At 42.1% G+C, this 14,620-nt stretch overlaps 1 protein-coding gene across 4 annotated transcripts in view; it reads right to left on the bottom strand.

Moving 5' to 3' along the window:
- LOC148839061 (AP2-associated protein kinase 1-like) overlaps positions 1–14,620 on the bottom strand; it is a 64,588-nt gene that overhangs the window by 10,339 nt on the left and 39,629 nt on the right. For 2 of the 4 annotated variants that reach the window (XM_088938411.1, XM_088938420.1), the window contains 2 exons: positions 13,882–13,986; positions 13,397–13,498 (listed from right to left, as the gene is read on the bottom strand). In XM_088938411.1, the coding sequence (XP_088794537.1) occupies positions 13,397–13,498; positions 13,882–13,986 (207 nt within the window). Of the gene's footprint in view, positions 1–9,736; positions 9,845–10,795; positions 11,003–13,396; positions 13,499–13,881; positions 13,987–14,620 lie in introns of all 4 variants that reach the window. The other 2 variants (XM_088938395.1, XM_088938403.1) reach the window with 2 other exon arrangements.

Here is a 14,620-nt window from a genome sequence, read left to right as displayed (position 1 = left end):
CTTCACCAGCTTAATTAAAAAAAAGGGCCACACACCCCTTAGTCTTTTCTGCTTTCCTTTGGCCTAAAGCATGCCAGTGCCTGACGCTGTGCATGCCAACAGAGTCTATAACAAAGCCATCACTGGACTCACTGATACCACCACAAACACACAGTTTCATTGATGGAAATCTCTCAACACGCATCCACTTCCAAACCTCTTATAGAAACCTTATCACAGCAAATTTGCAAAATAATGTTTAACCTTCACCTTGTATTTTCCATTCCTTCAATGTGCTGTCCTACTGTATGTTTTGTTGATTATGCAGTTAAAGTGTACTGTATGTACAAAGTGGGTTTTTAAGGTATTCATTTGACGTGACCCTGTTCTCACTATGCTTCTGTACACTAGACTATGATTATAGCAATTATTTTTCACATCTAGTTAGGGTAGTAACTATCACCACAGTCTACAGTTAAACATGATAAAACAGAAAGGAATAGCTCATGCCAGAGGTTTCTAATCCTGGCCCCTGAGAGACAGTGTGCCTACAGGTTTTTTATGTCTCTCCAAAGTACCAGCACTTGGAATAGCAGGGCCAAATAAAGCCAGGAACAAGCTGATTCAGGTCATTATGGGTGGAATTCAAACACAAATCTGAAGTTACATTGGCCCTCCAGTTCCAAGATTGGACACCCCTGGTTTATAGCAAGGAGAATCAGTATAAAATGGGACATGAAAACTCTATCAGATGTACTGAAGCAAATTTAAACTGGTAAACTCTCCAATGGGAAATGTAACTTGTAGTAGACAAAATGTGAACCATCATATGTTCTGATTTCCTTTGCTTAATGAGAAGCTGGATCCCTGGTTTCAGTCCTCTTTTGAGGAGTTGGCTGTTGACAAAACCCTCAAAGGGAACAATGAAGGAAATTGGGTAACAAACTATAAGCTTAGGTTTCCATTGTCAAGGACAGCAGAGCAAAAACTGAGTTATTATCGATCTCTCACTATAGCACATGCTGCTGTTTCTTCACACTCGCCAATTGCTAACCAATAAGGAATATACAGTAAGTCCATATCCCAGTATTCAACTGGTATGGACAGGCATTAAAGGTGAGCCAAAGTGGGATAATTCTGCTGTTGTTCACAGAAGAAATCTCCAAAGCATCCCCAACTCCCAACAGTGTAATGTGCTATAAAACTTAGCGAGACTGTAAGTAAAATAGCACATGCACAATGGTCCTACAAGTAAAATAACCCTTCAGCACTAACACTCACTCAAAGGCCTCACCTTTATTACTAACACACAAGACTTAGCAGGAACATACAGCAGTTAGTACAAATTCAAACACTCAGGTGAAGAGCTGAATTTCCTCCTGTTCAAAGTCATTAAAACAGCTCTTTCCCAGCAGTGATAAAATTTAATTTACATAGCGGTTAAGGTACACTGCACGGTGACAGCTGAAGACAATTAGGCTTCGTCTTCACATACATTCAGGATGCACGTGAAAACAATTCAAAGTCACATTAAAGACAGCGGAAAGATTCCACTCAAGTTTAAAAATCAGAAACATCAAATATGAGCATGTTTTATATATACAGAAAAGTAAAGAGTGCTTGCTTTGATTGGTCATAGTGCATTCTGGCCCTGCAGTAATTATAGTCAGTACTGTTCATATTAATACAAGCAAGCTGCCACCAAGAATAGGTACTGGTCAAAAGAAGGAGTTAGACAAGCAGACAGAATGAATTGTTAACTTTATCACAGCCTGATTTGCTGAATATTACATAATACAAGGATAAGAGAGATGAATTGGCAACAGTATCTCTTCTTGTGGATCCCATTGGCTTCCATGTCTATCTGTACAGCTCAAATAAATTTGACTCATCACAGAGCACAGCCGCACATGACTCCAATTACAAGAAACAAGAGATAGCAATTGTGAAGTAGGAGGAACCCGAAACCACTGGAGAAAATGCACTTGGGTGCAAAAAAACCTATCTTGTATAAAAATGTCCCATTTCATGTGGAAAACCTCCTATAACAGGGCTTTTTTAAAACCCTGGGCTTTGGAGCCTCAGTGCTTTCCTCTTTTACCCTGTCCTGTCTCACACCATTTAACTTAGCATTTATTAGAACTAAACCTTTGCTTTATTGAGACTGTTGCTAATTTCTTTAAGTTCATTAAAAAGGTGCTTTAGGTTACTGAAATGTTAGGAGTGAAACTGAAACTGAACTGTCCAAAGGGTGAAGAACCAGAAATGATGATGTCATGTACTTGGCTTTGGAGCCAGCGACCAGGGTTCGAATACTCTTTGTGAACACCCCCGACACACCAGTATGCCCATTCATAACTTTGTTTTGGCCGTTGCAGACCAGTCAAACAGCTTGTTTGGCATATAGCCATCAGGAATCCAGGAAGCATGGGCAAGAGAGCAAACGTGACAAGAACTGAAATACATTGCAGCTGTCCTTTAATTGTCCTGACTGCGAGGGGCTTTTTTTGTATTTCAGTCTACAATTATTTGATACCGATCTATAATTCTAACTGTTAATTAGCAGCTTTGTGAGACTGCGGCCCTGCAGGAAGATGAATGTCAAGAGATCAGACTCTGAATGCAACTCATACTGTCAACCCTCAAAAAAAATAAGGAGACTACAACTGAAGATTAAGAGGAAATTGCACATATAAAGGACGGCTTCCTACTCAAGCATCAGGTATCAAGTCTTATTTTTATAACTGCGGAGTTACTACGTTCAGAGCCAATTGGCTTTTACCTATGGCACAGTAGCAGCAGTGTCTTGAAAATGTACCTGCTCGAGGCAGAGATTAATAATGTCAGATGGTGCCAGAGAGCCCAGTGCTTGGCTGGGATTTTCAGGAAAAAACGCACTAGGGTGCAAAACAATAGTTTTCCAGGGCGCTTTCATCTCTGGTATTTTGACTAGTCTCTCGCAAAGATAACTTGATATAAATCCACCTCCAACTGAACCGACTGCACAAAAATCCTCATCCCTTCTTATTCTTCCCTTCATTTAGAATAAAATCCTAACCATGCGTGTTGGTTTAATAACAGAAGTTTTTGCATTGCATTGTTTTTGGACAATACGTGCATGCTATGATTTCCCTGTTCAATCTTAGCAGCCTACTTAACAGCTGGGTGTTTGTTACGACCTGCCAAGCAAAAGTACAGATGCGACAATTAAACTTATATCCCCAGTGGGGCAAATCAGGATAGCTCACATAAAACTGGAATTTTGCACCCTTCCATACAATTCTATACAAACCAGTTTTAAATGTGAGAGTTTAAATGTGACACAGAGGTTCCCGACAAAAACAGCTCTTCGGAGATCAACAGAGACACTTTAAAATACACTATCAAAAATTCTTAAAGGTCTTACAGCTCCCCAACTCCTAAAGATGTAAGTGCAAATCTTTGATCTAATTTTTAATTACTTAAAAATTCACTTTTGCATCTATTACCAATGTGAAAATTATATTTTGGGTGAGAACCAGTAAGACCTTCAACTTCAAATAAAGCACTGAGACTCATTCCAGTTACCTTTCACCTAGGTTAGTGTTTACACGAAATGTATAAAATATATAGCTAGGTACTATAAGTGCTTACATGAAAAATATAAAACTTAACACAAAGGTTACAGTTTCCTTTGCATGGAGTTTTGCCTCTCCCAAAATCATAAATAAAAAAAACTAAGTCAATATGAAAGCCTTGCAATTTAGAGCTTAATGGCTGTTTCCCAACTCCACAAATATAACAGCCATACTGAACACAGGAGGGCTTATAAACAAACGTATAAATATGTGTAATGTTACCATTTGAGTGAAGAACACATCCAACACTTTCTTTAATTTAACCCCCTAACCACTCAGGTGTACATGGTTAAAATGAGTCTCGTCTTACTACTTCCTGTTCTAGCTTTTAAACACTTCCTGTCATCGTATGGCTGGGGTTACAGAAAGCAGCCAAGAATGATAAGTTCCTTTGTTTCAGTGTTTCCAACTGGGAGTGACGCGGTACTCCCAGCTGAAAGCCAGACCAAACTGGACACAGAGGGAGACAAGCCGAGAGGAGAGAGCTCAGGAGCTTCTTCCTGGTCTCATCTCTGCTTGATAAGCAGTGAAGAAATAAACAGCTGGCCACCTTCTCAAACACAGAAAGAAAAGATGAAAGACACTTGCAACAGGATAGATATAGGGACACTATCTTTACACTCTTGAGAACAGTGTCATAAAGAAGACAGAAAAGAATTCTTCTTAAAACTATAATATATCATTGTAATCATAAGAATAATATATTTATATATTGATACTCCATACATTCATTCTATAGCACTCTATCTATATTCACATTTATGCTTACTGTGATATTTGAAATATCTGTATTTACTTTTAAACACTTTATATGTATTGTACTTATACTATCTGTTTAAAAAGGGAAAAAAGAAAAGGACATTTCTAACAGTGACTTTATACACCAGGGAAAGAGGATGTGTTGGAGGGGCAAAGACACTATACAGTAGGTTTGCAGTTTAACAATATACATCATTTTGCAAGAAAACCAAAGAACATCAAATATGGACAATATCAGCAAAAAGAACTTCAGGAATGTCAAGGGAGCGAGATGGCCATCACTGGGGGAGGGGGCAGGGCCGCGAGTGCCAGCATAGCAGGACTGAAAACGGGGCAAAGGTGACGTCTGTGGCTTGGGCACACAACGTCCGGAATACTGGCCACTCTCCACATAAAACCAAATTTAATGGAAAAACTGTTCAGCGTCCAGGTGTTCCGCAAAAGTCAGTATTAATGCCCTCCTGGTTATCTTTTGCTAAACACCCCGGGGATTCAGAGGTGAGGACGCTCTTAAGAGCACAACAGTCCTGGTTCCCTTTCAGTCTGTAGCATCCTATTATCGGGCCAGAGTCCGCTCACCGATGCAGTGTTATCCAAAGTTCTTTCGACAATGAGGCAGCCTTTCTCGGTGTCCAACAGTGCGTCCCAAACCAGTGACCCCTAAACCATCAAATTACCCCTTTCAAGTTATCTTACTGGAGTTGTAATACCCACAGCTGATCAGCTTTAACACTCACTAATGCTGTTCCACATTTGCATGTGCTGGGCAGCACAACATAGCGGTGTCCAGGACACAAGTGTTCAATACCATTACCCTCCTGTACATCCTGTAGACGTACTAATTACACCCATCCAAAATTACTCAAGTCCTTAAGCATGTGCTTCACACTCAAAATAATTAACAGTTTCTGATTGTCACTGTTAGTATTTTTGGAGGTTTTAAATCTCTCTCCTGGGAGAATTCGACAAACATGGAATTTTCAACAGACTCTTGTCTTCTGCAGAATTGGTTAAAATATCTGAGGAAAAATAATTTCGAAGTCAAAACAGCCACAGAACAATAATACGGAGTATGTAACTGATTCTGCAGGAGACAAGCAATTCCTCTGACAAATCTGTCTATGGAATTCTCCAGGGAGCAAACTCTGGTCATGTACCAAAGGTGATGAGAAAATTAGTTTTGTTTGTTTTTCAGGAAAGAAGCAGCTCTAGGGTAAGAAACTACTTGAAATGCAATGGCTGGTTTGCAAAAGAAAACATATTGTCTTAATATGCAGGACTTGAGTGAATTTGATCAAACAGTTACCTTTTCCTGCATCTAGCTTACATTAGACACGTATCAGATAAAAACCTGATTTAGTCTGGGGATGTGTTCAAGACCAGCAACCAGCTCCTTGTGATCATACAACCTTCATAGACCTAGATATAGTCACAAGTATCCACTATTGATCCAAAAGTAGGAAAGATACATAAACACCAATGAGAGGGACTGGCACACGCTACCCACTAGCCCTGCAGCTCACCATATATCTGGACATGACTAAGCAAATTCCTAAAGGTACTGCAAAAACCTAACTGAAGGTTTAGGCATGCACAAATTACTCTACACTTTTATGATCACTAGATTTCTTAGAATAGTTCAGCATTTGATGGTCTGATCAGTATGCTTTGTGGTACAATTTGATAACCATCTCAGGATTGTACCATTTAATGCTGAGAATGTATACAGTACATGTTAATTCACTACCAGGATTCAACCAAGTCAGAGACTTGATGCCTTTCTGACACATCTTTTGACATCTGTGGCTTGATGCATTTATCAAGCAATCGAAGTTGCAGTCTTACTTAATCCAAAGTACAGCTGGATGCTGATCCTGAACACACCCACTGTAAGCTGCAGCATGGTAGGTGCATGGTTAGAACATATCTGCCACACCCATATTAACATACACACTCGCAGGTAGGTTTCTTAATTTGGCAGGATCTCCCAAATTTAAAATTGAACCTCATCTTTTTGTGAAAATTTCAACTTAAGCACGCCAGCCCACTTAGGAAAAAGAAAACAACACAAAAAATAACATATGAAAATAAAATACCCATATTACTAAAAGCTGTAACTGGTACATGTGTTTGAATATGCAAAATTTCCATGCAATAGCCTTTGGTACAAGGACAGACAGTATAGGGACAACACTGGAATGAAGCAAAGCACTATGGATGTTGTAGCCAAAGGGAGCAGAGGGTCATGGATTATGCAGGTAATGAAGAAATGGGTAAGCGGGGAATTGTGGGATTTGTAGTCATTGGACAGGCAGGGTTCAAGTAGGCGCACAAAGGGGTTATTATTTTACATTATATAAATGTCAAAATGTTCTCCAACTAGTCAGTTCAGCTATCACCCACTGCTAGCAGATGTTTTTCTGTGACACTGCAGTGAGACTAAGCAATGTGTGATCAACCCTGAACAGTGTTAAAATAGACAAGTGTAGCAAAACATCTGTACAGATAAGCTGTCAGGGAATCCAAGTAAAGATAATGCTTTGGATAGACTAAGGGCATGACAAAGTGGACAGAACTAAGAAGCTTCACAGCAGAAGGGGTTTTGCAGAAACCCACCTAACAACTTTCCAAAACACACTAATACATGTTTAATATCAAAGTGCTCCGAAGGGTTCGAAAGCGCTGTTGCTGTGCGAAAACATAAAACACTGGGTAGCAGATCTCAGACAGCCCAGACAAAGTGAAAAATGAATGCCTGACTACAGCAAACCCTTACTACATATGACACAAACAAGCTGGGAGATGAGCCGATCTGAAAGCCCGACACACTGGTGACTTGAAGCTGGCTCTAGGACACTTGGAAAATACGGAGAAACCAAGACAGGGATACAGATGGTGAAGGAGAACTTGAAGGGAACGGTATACGGGCTGAGCAAAAGACCATTAACGAGACAGAAAAAAAAATAAGGGTTTCTGTGCATGAGAAAATGGTTTGTCTGGAGGTGGGAGGTTTTGCCAAGGGGAATCTGCAAGTGAGGACCCAAGTAAAGTGGCCTAAGCTAAATGATGCCCCTTCCCTCGAACTGCCCACCCCAGTGCATCGCCCCCTTCCCCTACAGGTCGATGAGCTGGTCAACAAGCAGCAGAGATCGAGCCAGGTTAGGGATGCTGGATTCTGAGCTGCCGCTGTTGTTGCGAGAGTGACCACCTATATGTGTGAGAGAGAGAGACAGCAGCAAGGAGTGAGAAGAAAAGAGAGAAGAAAAAAAAGAGAGATACGGTAAGCAGGGCTGTCCCTTGGCCCTGCCAAAGAGAAAGCATGAACACTCCCTTTCATGGTACTGAACTGAGACCTATTCTACTTAAAGGTCTTATGGTTTCCTCTTATAGAGTTCATATTACATTACTTGCATGTCAGTTTCCACATTTGTTCATACACTGAGACACAATCTCAATGCAAACTCCAAGTCTAAGTTTTACATCAACAGACCATTTGGCACACAGTCATTACAGACATTAAATCGTGAGATTTGCTGATTGAGCAGAAATGTATTCCTTGCAATATGAGCTCTTCGTGTGATTTCATAAAAATACACTTGATTTGAGTTGAGTGACATTTGTTAAAACGATCGGGTAGCTACTAAGTCATTTAAGAAAATTTAACGGATTTTCGGCACAACCGAAGTTGGCTTGTTTGACAGAAGTTGCCTGGCGAGAGAGGTTATTTCTTCAACAATCAGTGGACTAGTTCCAAGAAACCAGGAAATCGCCTTTGTGAGGAAAAGGCCACTGCCTGGAAAGCAGAATGCCATTTCACAGGTTAATAATATCTGTCTGACCAATCTGCACAATGGTTTTCAGAGTTCAGAGGCTACAGCACAAGAAACTCCAATAAGAAACCATAATTTAGCAGAATGACTGCACCTCAGGATGCTCAATGCTCTCCATGACAATGATGTCCATTCTGGGGTAATATGTCAACGGCTCAGAGATTACACGTCCGTCTTCTGCCACTGGTGGAGTGTTTGATTCACTTAGGATTACAACATCACAACTTCAATAAAACCATGGGGAGGTCTTTTGATAGATCTCTTTTTCTCCTGGCCCGAGTCCAATACGTATCTGTAGGACCACCTCACTAGTGGAGACAACAATGACTGGCCAACACTCGTCAGCTGGCTGCAACTGCACAGGTGGAACAACTTGTGGCGGTCTATCCAGAGGGTTGGTCAGGTCTATGAAAAGAACCAATAAGTCTGAAAAATGCAATTAAATTAATTTACACGAGTGTCACACTTCCTTTGTGAATCCATGTATATCATGTATCCCAGTTTGCTCATACATGTTGACTGTGCCCTGCGGCAAGTTAGAATGACTTACTAATTGGCCACAGAGTCTCTCTCTAAACTTATGCTGGAAGAAGGGAGAAGTTATAATTTCACACTTCGCTCCCACTGTCCTGAGTGGGGAAGGGACACCAAGAAAAAGACTTGCCCTCCCTCTTTTAAAAGACATGCTCCACCAGAAACTTTTATAGTGTTCAAATTAAAAATGTCCACAATATAATACTGAACAAAGAAAATAGATCTGCCAGTAATGATATTTAATTATCTCTGTGTGCCAATTGGTACTGTATTGAAATTTGTGGGGATAGCACCTTATCAGCAAACGTTTTCAGCAAGATACAATAGGCCTAGAGACTTCCCAAGGAAACAATATGAACTTTTTTAACATGAGTAAAACATGACCCCTAGTATTTGACAAAACATATGCAATGTGGGGATAGTTACCCTTTACTATTTTGACATTCTGCATTAGAAGCTGAAGGCCTGTGAAAAAATCTATTCATCTTGTAAGCAGAATGTCTACAGGACATGATCTCAAAAAATAAAATAAGAGCCTTATTCAGTTGGAAAACGTCTATAAATGAACATGTGGAATATGTGGAAAGTGGAATGCTTTTAATTACAAACTGGTATGAACAAAAAGAGCTCTTCTGAGCTCTGAAGCAGGGTGTGCCTTTTAAGACAGGTGTGAATCTTGCCCACAGCGATCACTGTCTTTGGTTAGGAGCATGGAGGGCATGACAAACAACTGGCAAAGCACCTGCCTGTTGCTTGATCTGGGATAGGCTAGAGAATACGCGTCGCCAATTAGTCTGACAGCATACTGATCAAACAGATTTAGGCCCCTGACTAGACAGCTAGCTTGTAGAGGGCACACGATGGGGGTGTTTAACCCACTCGCTCTCTGTGGGCGGTGTGGAAGTACATTTTCTCAAAGAGGACTTTCCCCTGCTGGAAATCGTGTGTGCATGGAGGGGGCTGGGGCTGGATCCCCTCCCTTCCGGGACAGGGAGGTAGTGGGAATCCGAGCCTTACCTTGGGAGGAGTTTTTGGAGATGAGCACGGGGATGGGGTCGAACTCGTCCTCAGTGCCTTTCTCCGAGTTCTCGGGCAGATCAAAGCCCGAGATGAGGTAAGTGGAGTCTGCAGCAGGAGGAGGGACAGAGAGGTGGAGGAGGGGAGGTGTTAGTGCTGGGGACAGAGCCAAGGAGGCAGCACTGCCAGTGCAGAGCAGCCACACTGAGAAGCACAGGCAGTCAGACTATGAGCGATTGCCCTGTATAAGAGAAGCACTCCATGATACTGCTGTGCAGGGAGGCCGTTACCCTGCTAGCATATCATTAAAGTTCTAACTAATGCTGAGTCATTGGACTGAATGTCAGGTGTTGGGGATTATTCCTCATAAAATTTAGTTTCAGATCCCTGATGAGCAGTATGCATTACTGTATACAGTCCACACTCTAGCCTAAAAATGTAAGTGCTATAACCATAGGCATTATCCGCCCTAAGTTTTACAGTCCTCAACTGAAGCAAAAAATGCTAACCCATTTTATAATTCATGATGGGGAGTCTACTGTAAGTATATAGTGGTTTTTGTGCTTTGAGTGAATATCCTATCTAATAAACCAGTTGTTTGGGCCACATGAAAAAGAGGTCAAACTTTTACTGGGGACGGATTTACACAGGGTTATTTCCAGCAGTTATTGCTAGCAAGCAAACGGCTACAGAACTGATTTGTGTAACAAAATGAAGAGGAGTTCTCAGTGAATAGTGAAGCAGTAAGGCAACTGCTAATAATGATACTGTAATTATTTTTAAAGCTTTCTTTCGGCTTTTGCTTGAATTACTATTGGCCAAGTGGAAAAAAGAGAACATGCTTCTTTTACTAGTTAGGATACATAACAAAGCCATAACTGGATGACTGCTCAGTTCCTTATGTGTGGGACACAATCTGAATAAACACTTCCACAAAGGTAACTCTGGATGGACAATGCAGAGACCTCCCCACTGTGGAAACGACTTTACTTCTTAAAGTTCCCGATGCGTGCCTGCAGATCTATTTCTCCCCCCTGCGGGGTTTCGCGTGAGTCTTACCCGACTGCGGATGGGCGGAGGCGAGAGAAACTGGGGCAAACTCATCCAGACAGGCAGCAGAACCGGCAGGGGCGGCGGCACAGGCAGAGGAGGAGGAAGGCGAGGAGGCGGAGGGTCCAGCGCCCGAGGAGGAGGAGGAGGAGGAGGAAGGAGCAGGGTGAGGCAGGAGAGAGCAGCCCAGCAGCGAGTCCTCCCCAGTCAGAGAGTCTGGGGGAGGGGGTGGGGTGGGGTGGGGTGGGGGGTTATTAAGGCAGGATCAGAGATGGACAAAAGAAAAGTAAAACAAGATGTTAGCACAAGCAGAAGAAGAAGCCTGTTAGAGTTAGTACCCTTGCATGCAGCCCTGCTTTCTCCGTCGTGAGGCCTAACAAGCTTCAGCACAGGGCCGTCCCTCCCGTGGGTCCCCGAAAACAAATCCAGCTCCCCAGATTATCCATTCCAGCCTTTTTTATCACAACATCACCGAGTACCGCACCAAAACTGTCCCAGGCTTCGCGCATTCAAACCATGTAGGATTTCGAACATTGTCAAATGATCTTCAAAGTCTTTTAACCGCCTGCGAAAATCTTTGAAATCGGAGTTTGTCCATTTCAAAGGAACTGTTGTTGAATAGTCTTCCCAACACCCACAGTTTTTTTTAATTTAACTAAGACCCCTAAGACAAAACAACCAGGAATGTAAGAAACCGAAATTTCTAAAAGTAAAAACAACAGCATTCGACAACAGTATTCCTAATAAAGGTTTGCATAGATAAAGTAATAAGGTAATAAAGGAAAAACTGGGTACAGAGAGAAGAGTTGTAGTATACACTGTTAAATTAAATACAAATAGTTAATATTAAAATTCACAAAAGTTTCAGCCATTTACTTTGAAAGGTTTGGTAAGATTTTGCTCCACCACTACACTTTAGCTGTTGAAAACAGGGTTCTGAACCGAAACTCAGGGAATCAGCGAACATCCTCCCCTTCAGAGCTGAGCCCCAAGCCAGACAATGCCTCATTCATCCAAGTGGTGTCAGCAGGATGCAGGACTGAGGGCCAAGCAGTGCCACAGTGCTACATTTTATCATGTGAGAGTTCATTCCCAACCCTGAATTATTCCAGTACACAAATACATAAAAATGAAAGGTGTAACTGACATTTTGACACCTGCATTTGATCGAAGGCTGCGTTTGTTTGACCAGAGCTTACATTACTAATCACATTAGCAAACAACATACCACACTGCACAGGACTTTTAAAATGATCTTGTTTAGCTTTCTTTGCATCTGATGCAGTTGAAATGGGGAATGAGCCTGCAATTCTATTCTGACTGCATTCCTGAACAAAATGCCATTACTGAATATATCAACAGAGGTAGCTGTAAAATGTTTCCGGAAGACAATCTGCCAACAAAAACTCATTAAATCAACTTAAAACACAAAATGAAGCCAGGAGGATTAAATGGACAGCTAAAATCCATGGTGCTGTTTAAAGTATAATAAGTACAGAATGCTGACCATATTGATTCCCTTCTCTGTGTGTACTCTGCATCAGAGAAAGAAAATCTGTTCCAGAAAAAGAAAGTTTCCTCAGCTCAAAGGGCACTGAAAAAGTCTTCAAAGTCACAAATCCCTGCAGATATCTAGTAACTGAAATGTAAGAAACAAAATTCTATTATAATCCTCTTGTAGAATTTCAAATGCTCAGATTCCCTTGACAACTTGCCAAGAAACACACCAGTCTAAAAGAACACAGGCGCATCTGACGAAATCCTCATCCCGAAAGTCGACCTCCCGTTACCATGATATATTTGCGATTCTCATTGACAAAATTTAATTGACTGCTTTATTGTAACTCCCTGTGAGGACGTACAGATCTGCCTGTGGAAAGAAGACCTGTAAGGAAACCAGCTGCCTACTGCATATCAGTCCACTTTTACAGGACAGGTCATATGGAAGCACACATACAAACACATCCCCATCCAGTACAGTCTAAAATACACACGGCACTTGATTTGTAATTTCACTCAATTACACAGGCAGGAGAAAAACATACTGATTAAATACTGATTACCCTGCCATTTCATTTTACAAGAATTCAAGCTTACGTTTGGTTAAATAACCAAAGTGTACCAGGTTTGTGCAGGAAAGCTTTCACTCATCTTTTAAATTACTAACAGTACTTTTGCTACCAGTGTGGGATAGCTTTCACCAGATCGGGCGAGTGTGTCCGTGCAAAGCTCACCATTTAAAAAAAGCTTGTGGCAAACCAGTCGAAGCTTGTCTCATAAAAAGCTGTCAGAACAGCAAATAAAGAGCTTGAGAAACAAATCAAAAGGAATTATCACAGTAGGTTCACGTTTTCATGTTAAGGATCTCTTAAGATCAGCCTTGGAAAACAGGATTGGATAGGATGTGTTTTTCTCCTCGTGAGTGTCAGCTGAGCGAGCCGATTGTATGAGAAGTCATATGATGAAGTCATATTGTGAGCACCCGCAGCATGTGTGATAGGTAAGACCTGGATTATGGCATGATCTGTATGTCAGGTCTTCAAGGTATGAACCAGTCCACAGCCGGGACGTGTGAGCACCCCTAACACTCTACGCAGAGCGTCAGCTGACCTGGTAAGCTGGAGGAGATCGACTCGTTCTGGGATGGGAGCCTCTGAGGCTGGGGGGGCTCCAGTCCCGGGATCAGCGAATCCACACACACCTCCACCTTACCTGTGTGAGAAAGAAGACGTGTGAGAGAGAGATGGCTTAACCACGTTAGAAGCAGCAGAGACGAAGCATTGGAACCGGAGAGAGGAAGATCTTGGGCTCGCAGTGATGTGGGGGTAGGGTGTATGCATTTGACGACAGATTTTCAGGGTTCATGTTTCCATGCGGTTAGTACTCCACCAGATTGATAATGCAAACACGGTTATCACATTGCACCACATTAGCAACATGTGCATCACCCGACAGCTTGAGTTTTAAACTGCACACAGACACCACAAAGAAGCAGGTTGAGGCACGCCAATGTCTCCCACAGCAACATGGAGCACCAGCAGCCAATGGGATTCGGACAGACAGGTGGCCAGCAAGGCAGGCGACAGAGCAGTTACCGTTGTTGGAGCTCTCTGCTGAGCTGCCGAAGGGGTCGGCCAGGGGTAAAAGGTCAGGAAGCAGCAGAGAGGTCTCAGGGGACTTCAGCCCCTCGATCAGCTTCTCTGTGAGTCACCCAGATAGACAGAGTTTCAACGCGTGGAGAGAGGAGACAGAGGGAAATGTGAACAGGAAGGTCAGAGAGGAGGAAGAAGGAACAGGAGAGACACGGAGGAGGGTAGGAGAGATTAGGAGAATTCGGGGAGAAGAGTGAAGGGAGAAATGAACACAGATAAACAGAGGAAGGAGCGTTGAGAGCAACAGAATTACAGAAGGGAGGGGAGAAAGAGTGAGGAAACAGAACAAGGAGAGGAGGGATTAAGGAAAAGAGACCAAAGTGAAGCGTTAAAAACAGTGACCAAGATGGAGGTTGCAGAAAGAATAATAATCATATATACAGAGCGAAGCCAGCAAGAAAAAAAAAAAGAAGCGGAGTTATCAGGATAAGCTTGTAGCAGAATGGTGAAACTGTACATTCGGGGAACAGGAGAATAATCTAGTCCCCATTCCTTATCCATCTTGCCCTGTTCACTCCACTCAGACAGGCTCCTGGAGATTCAGGTGGCCTTGCTTTGAAATCCGCAGACTTCGAACTCTAATGGGAACATACAGCCTGGTCTTCATTCTGTATCCTTTCTTCCATGCACATTCTATAGAACATCGCAGGTTCATATTAAATCCTGTGAACTTAATGTGGTG

Source organism: Atractosteus spatula, chromosome 2 (assembly GCF_055471065.1).
Source record: "Atractosteus spatula isolate fAtrSpa1 chromosome 2, fAtrSpa1.hap1, whole genome shotgun sequence".
Lineage (NCBI taxonomy): Eukaryota > Metazoa > Chordata > Actinopteri > Semionotiformes > Lepisosteidae > Atractosteus > Atractosteus spatula.
The sequence above is the reverse complement of the archived record's forward strand: the minus strand, read 5'-3'. Positions and strand labels throughout refer to the sequence as shown.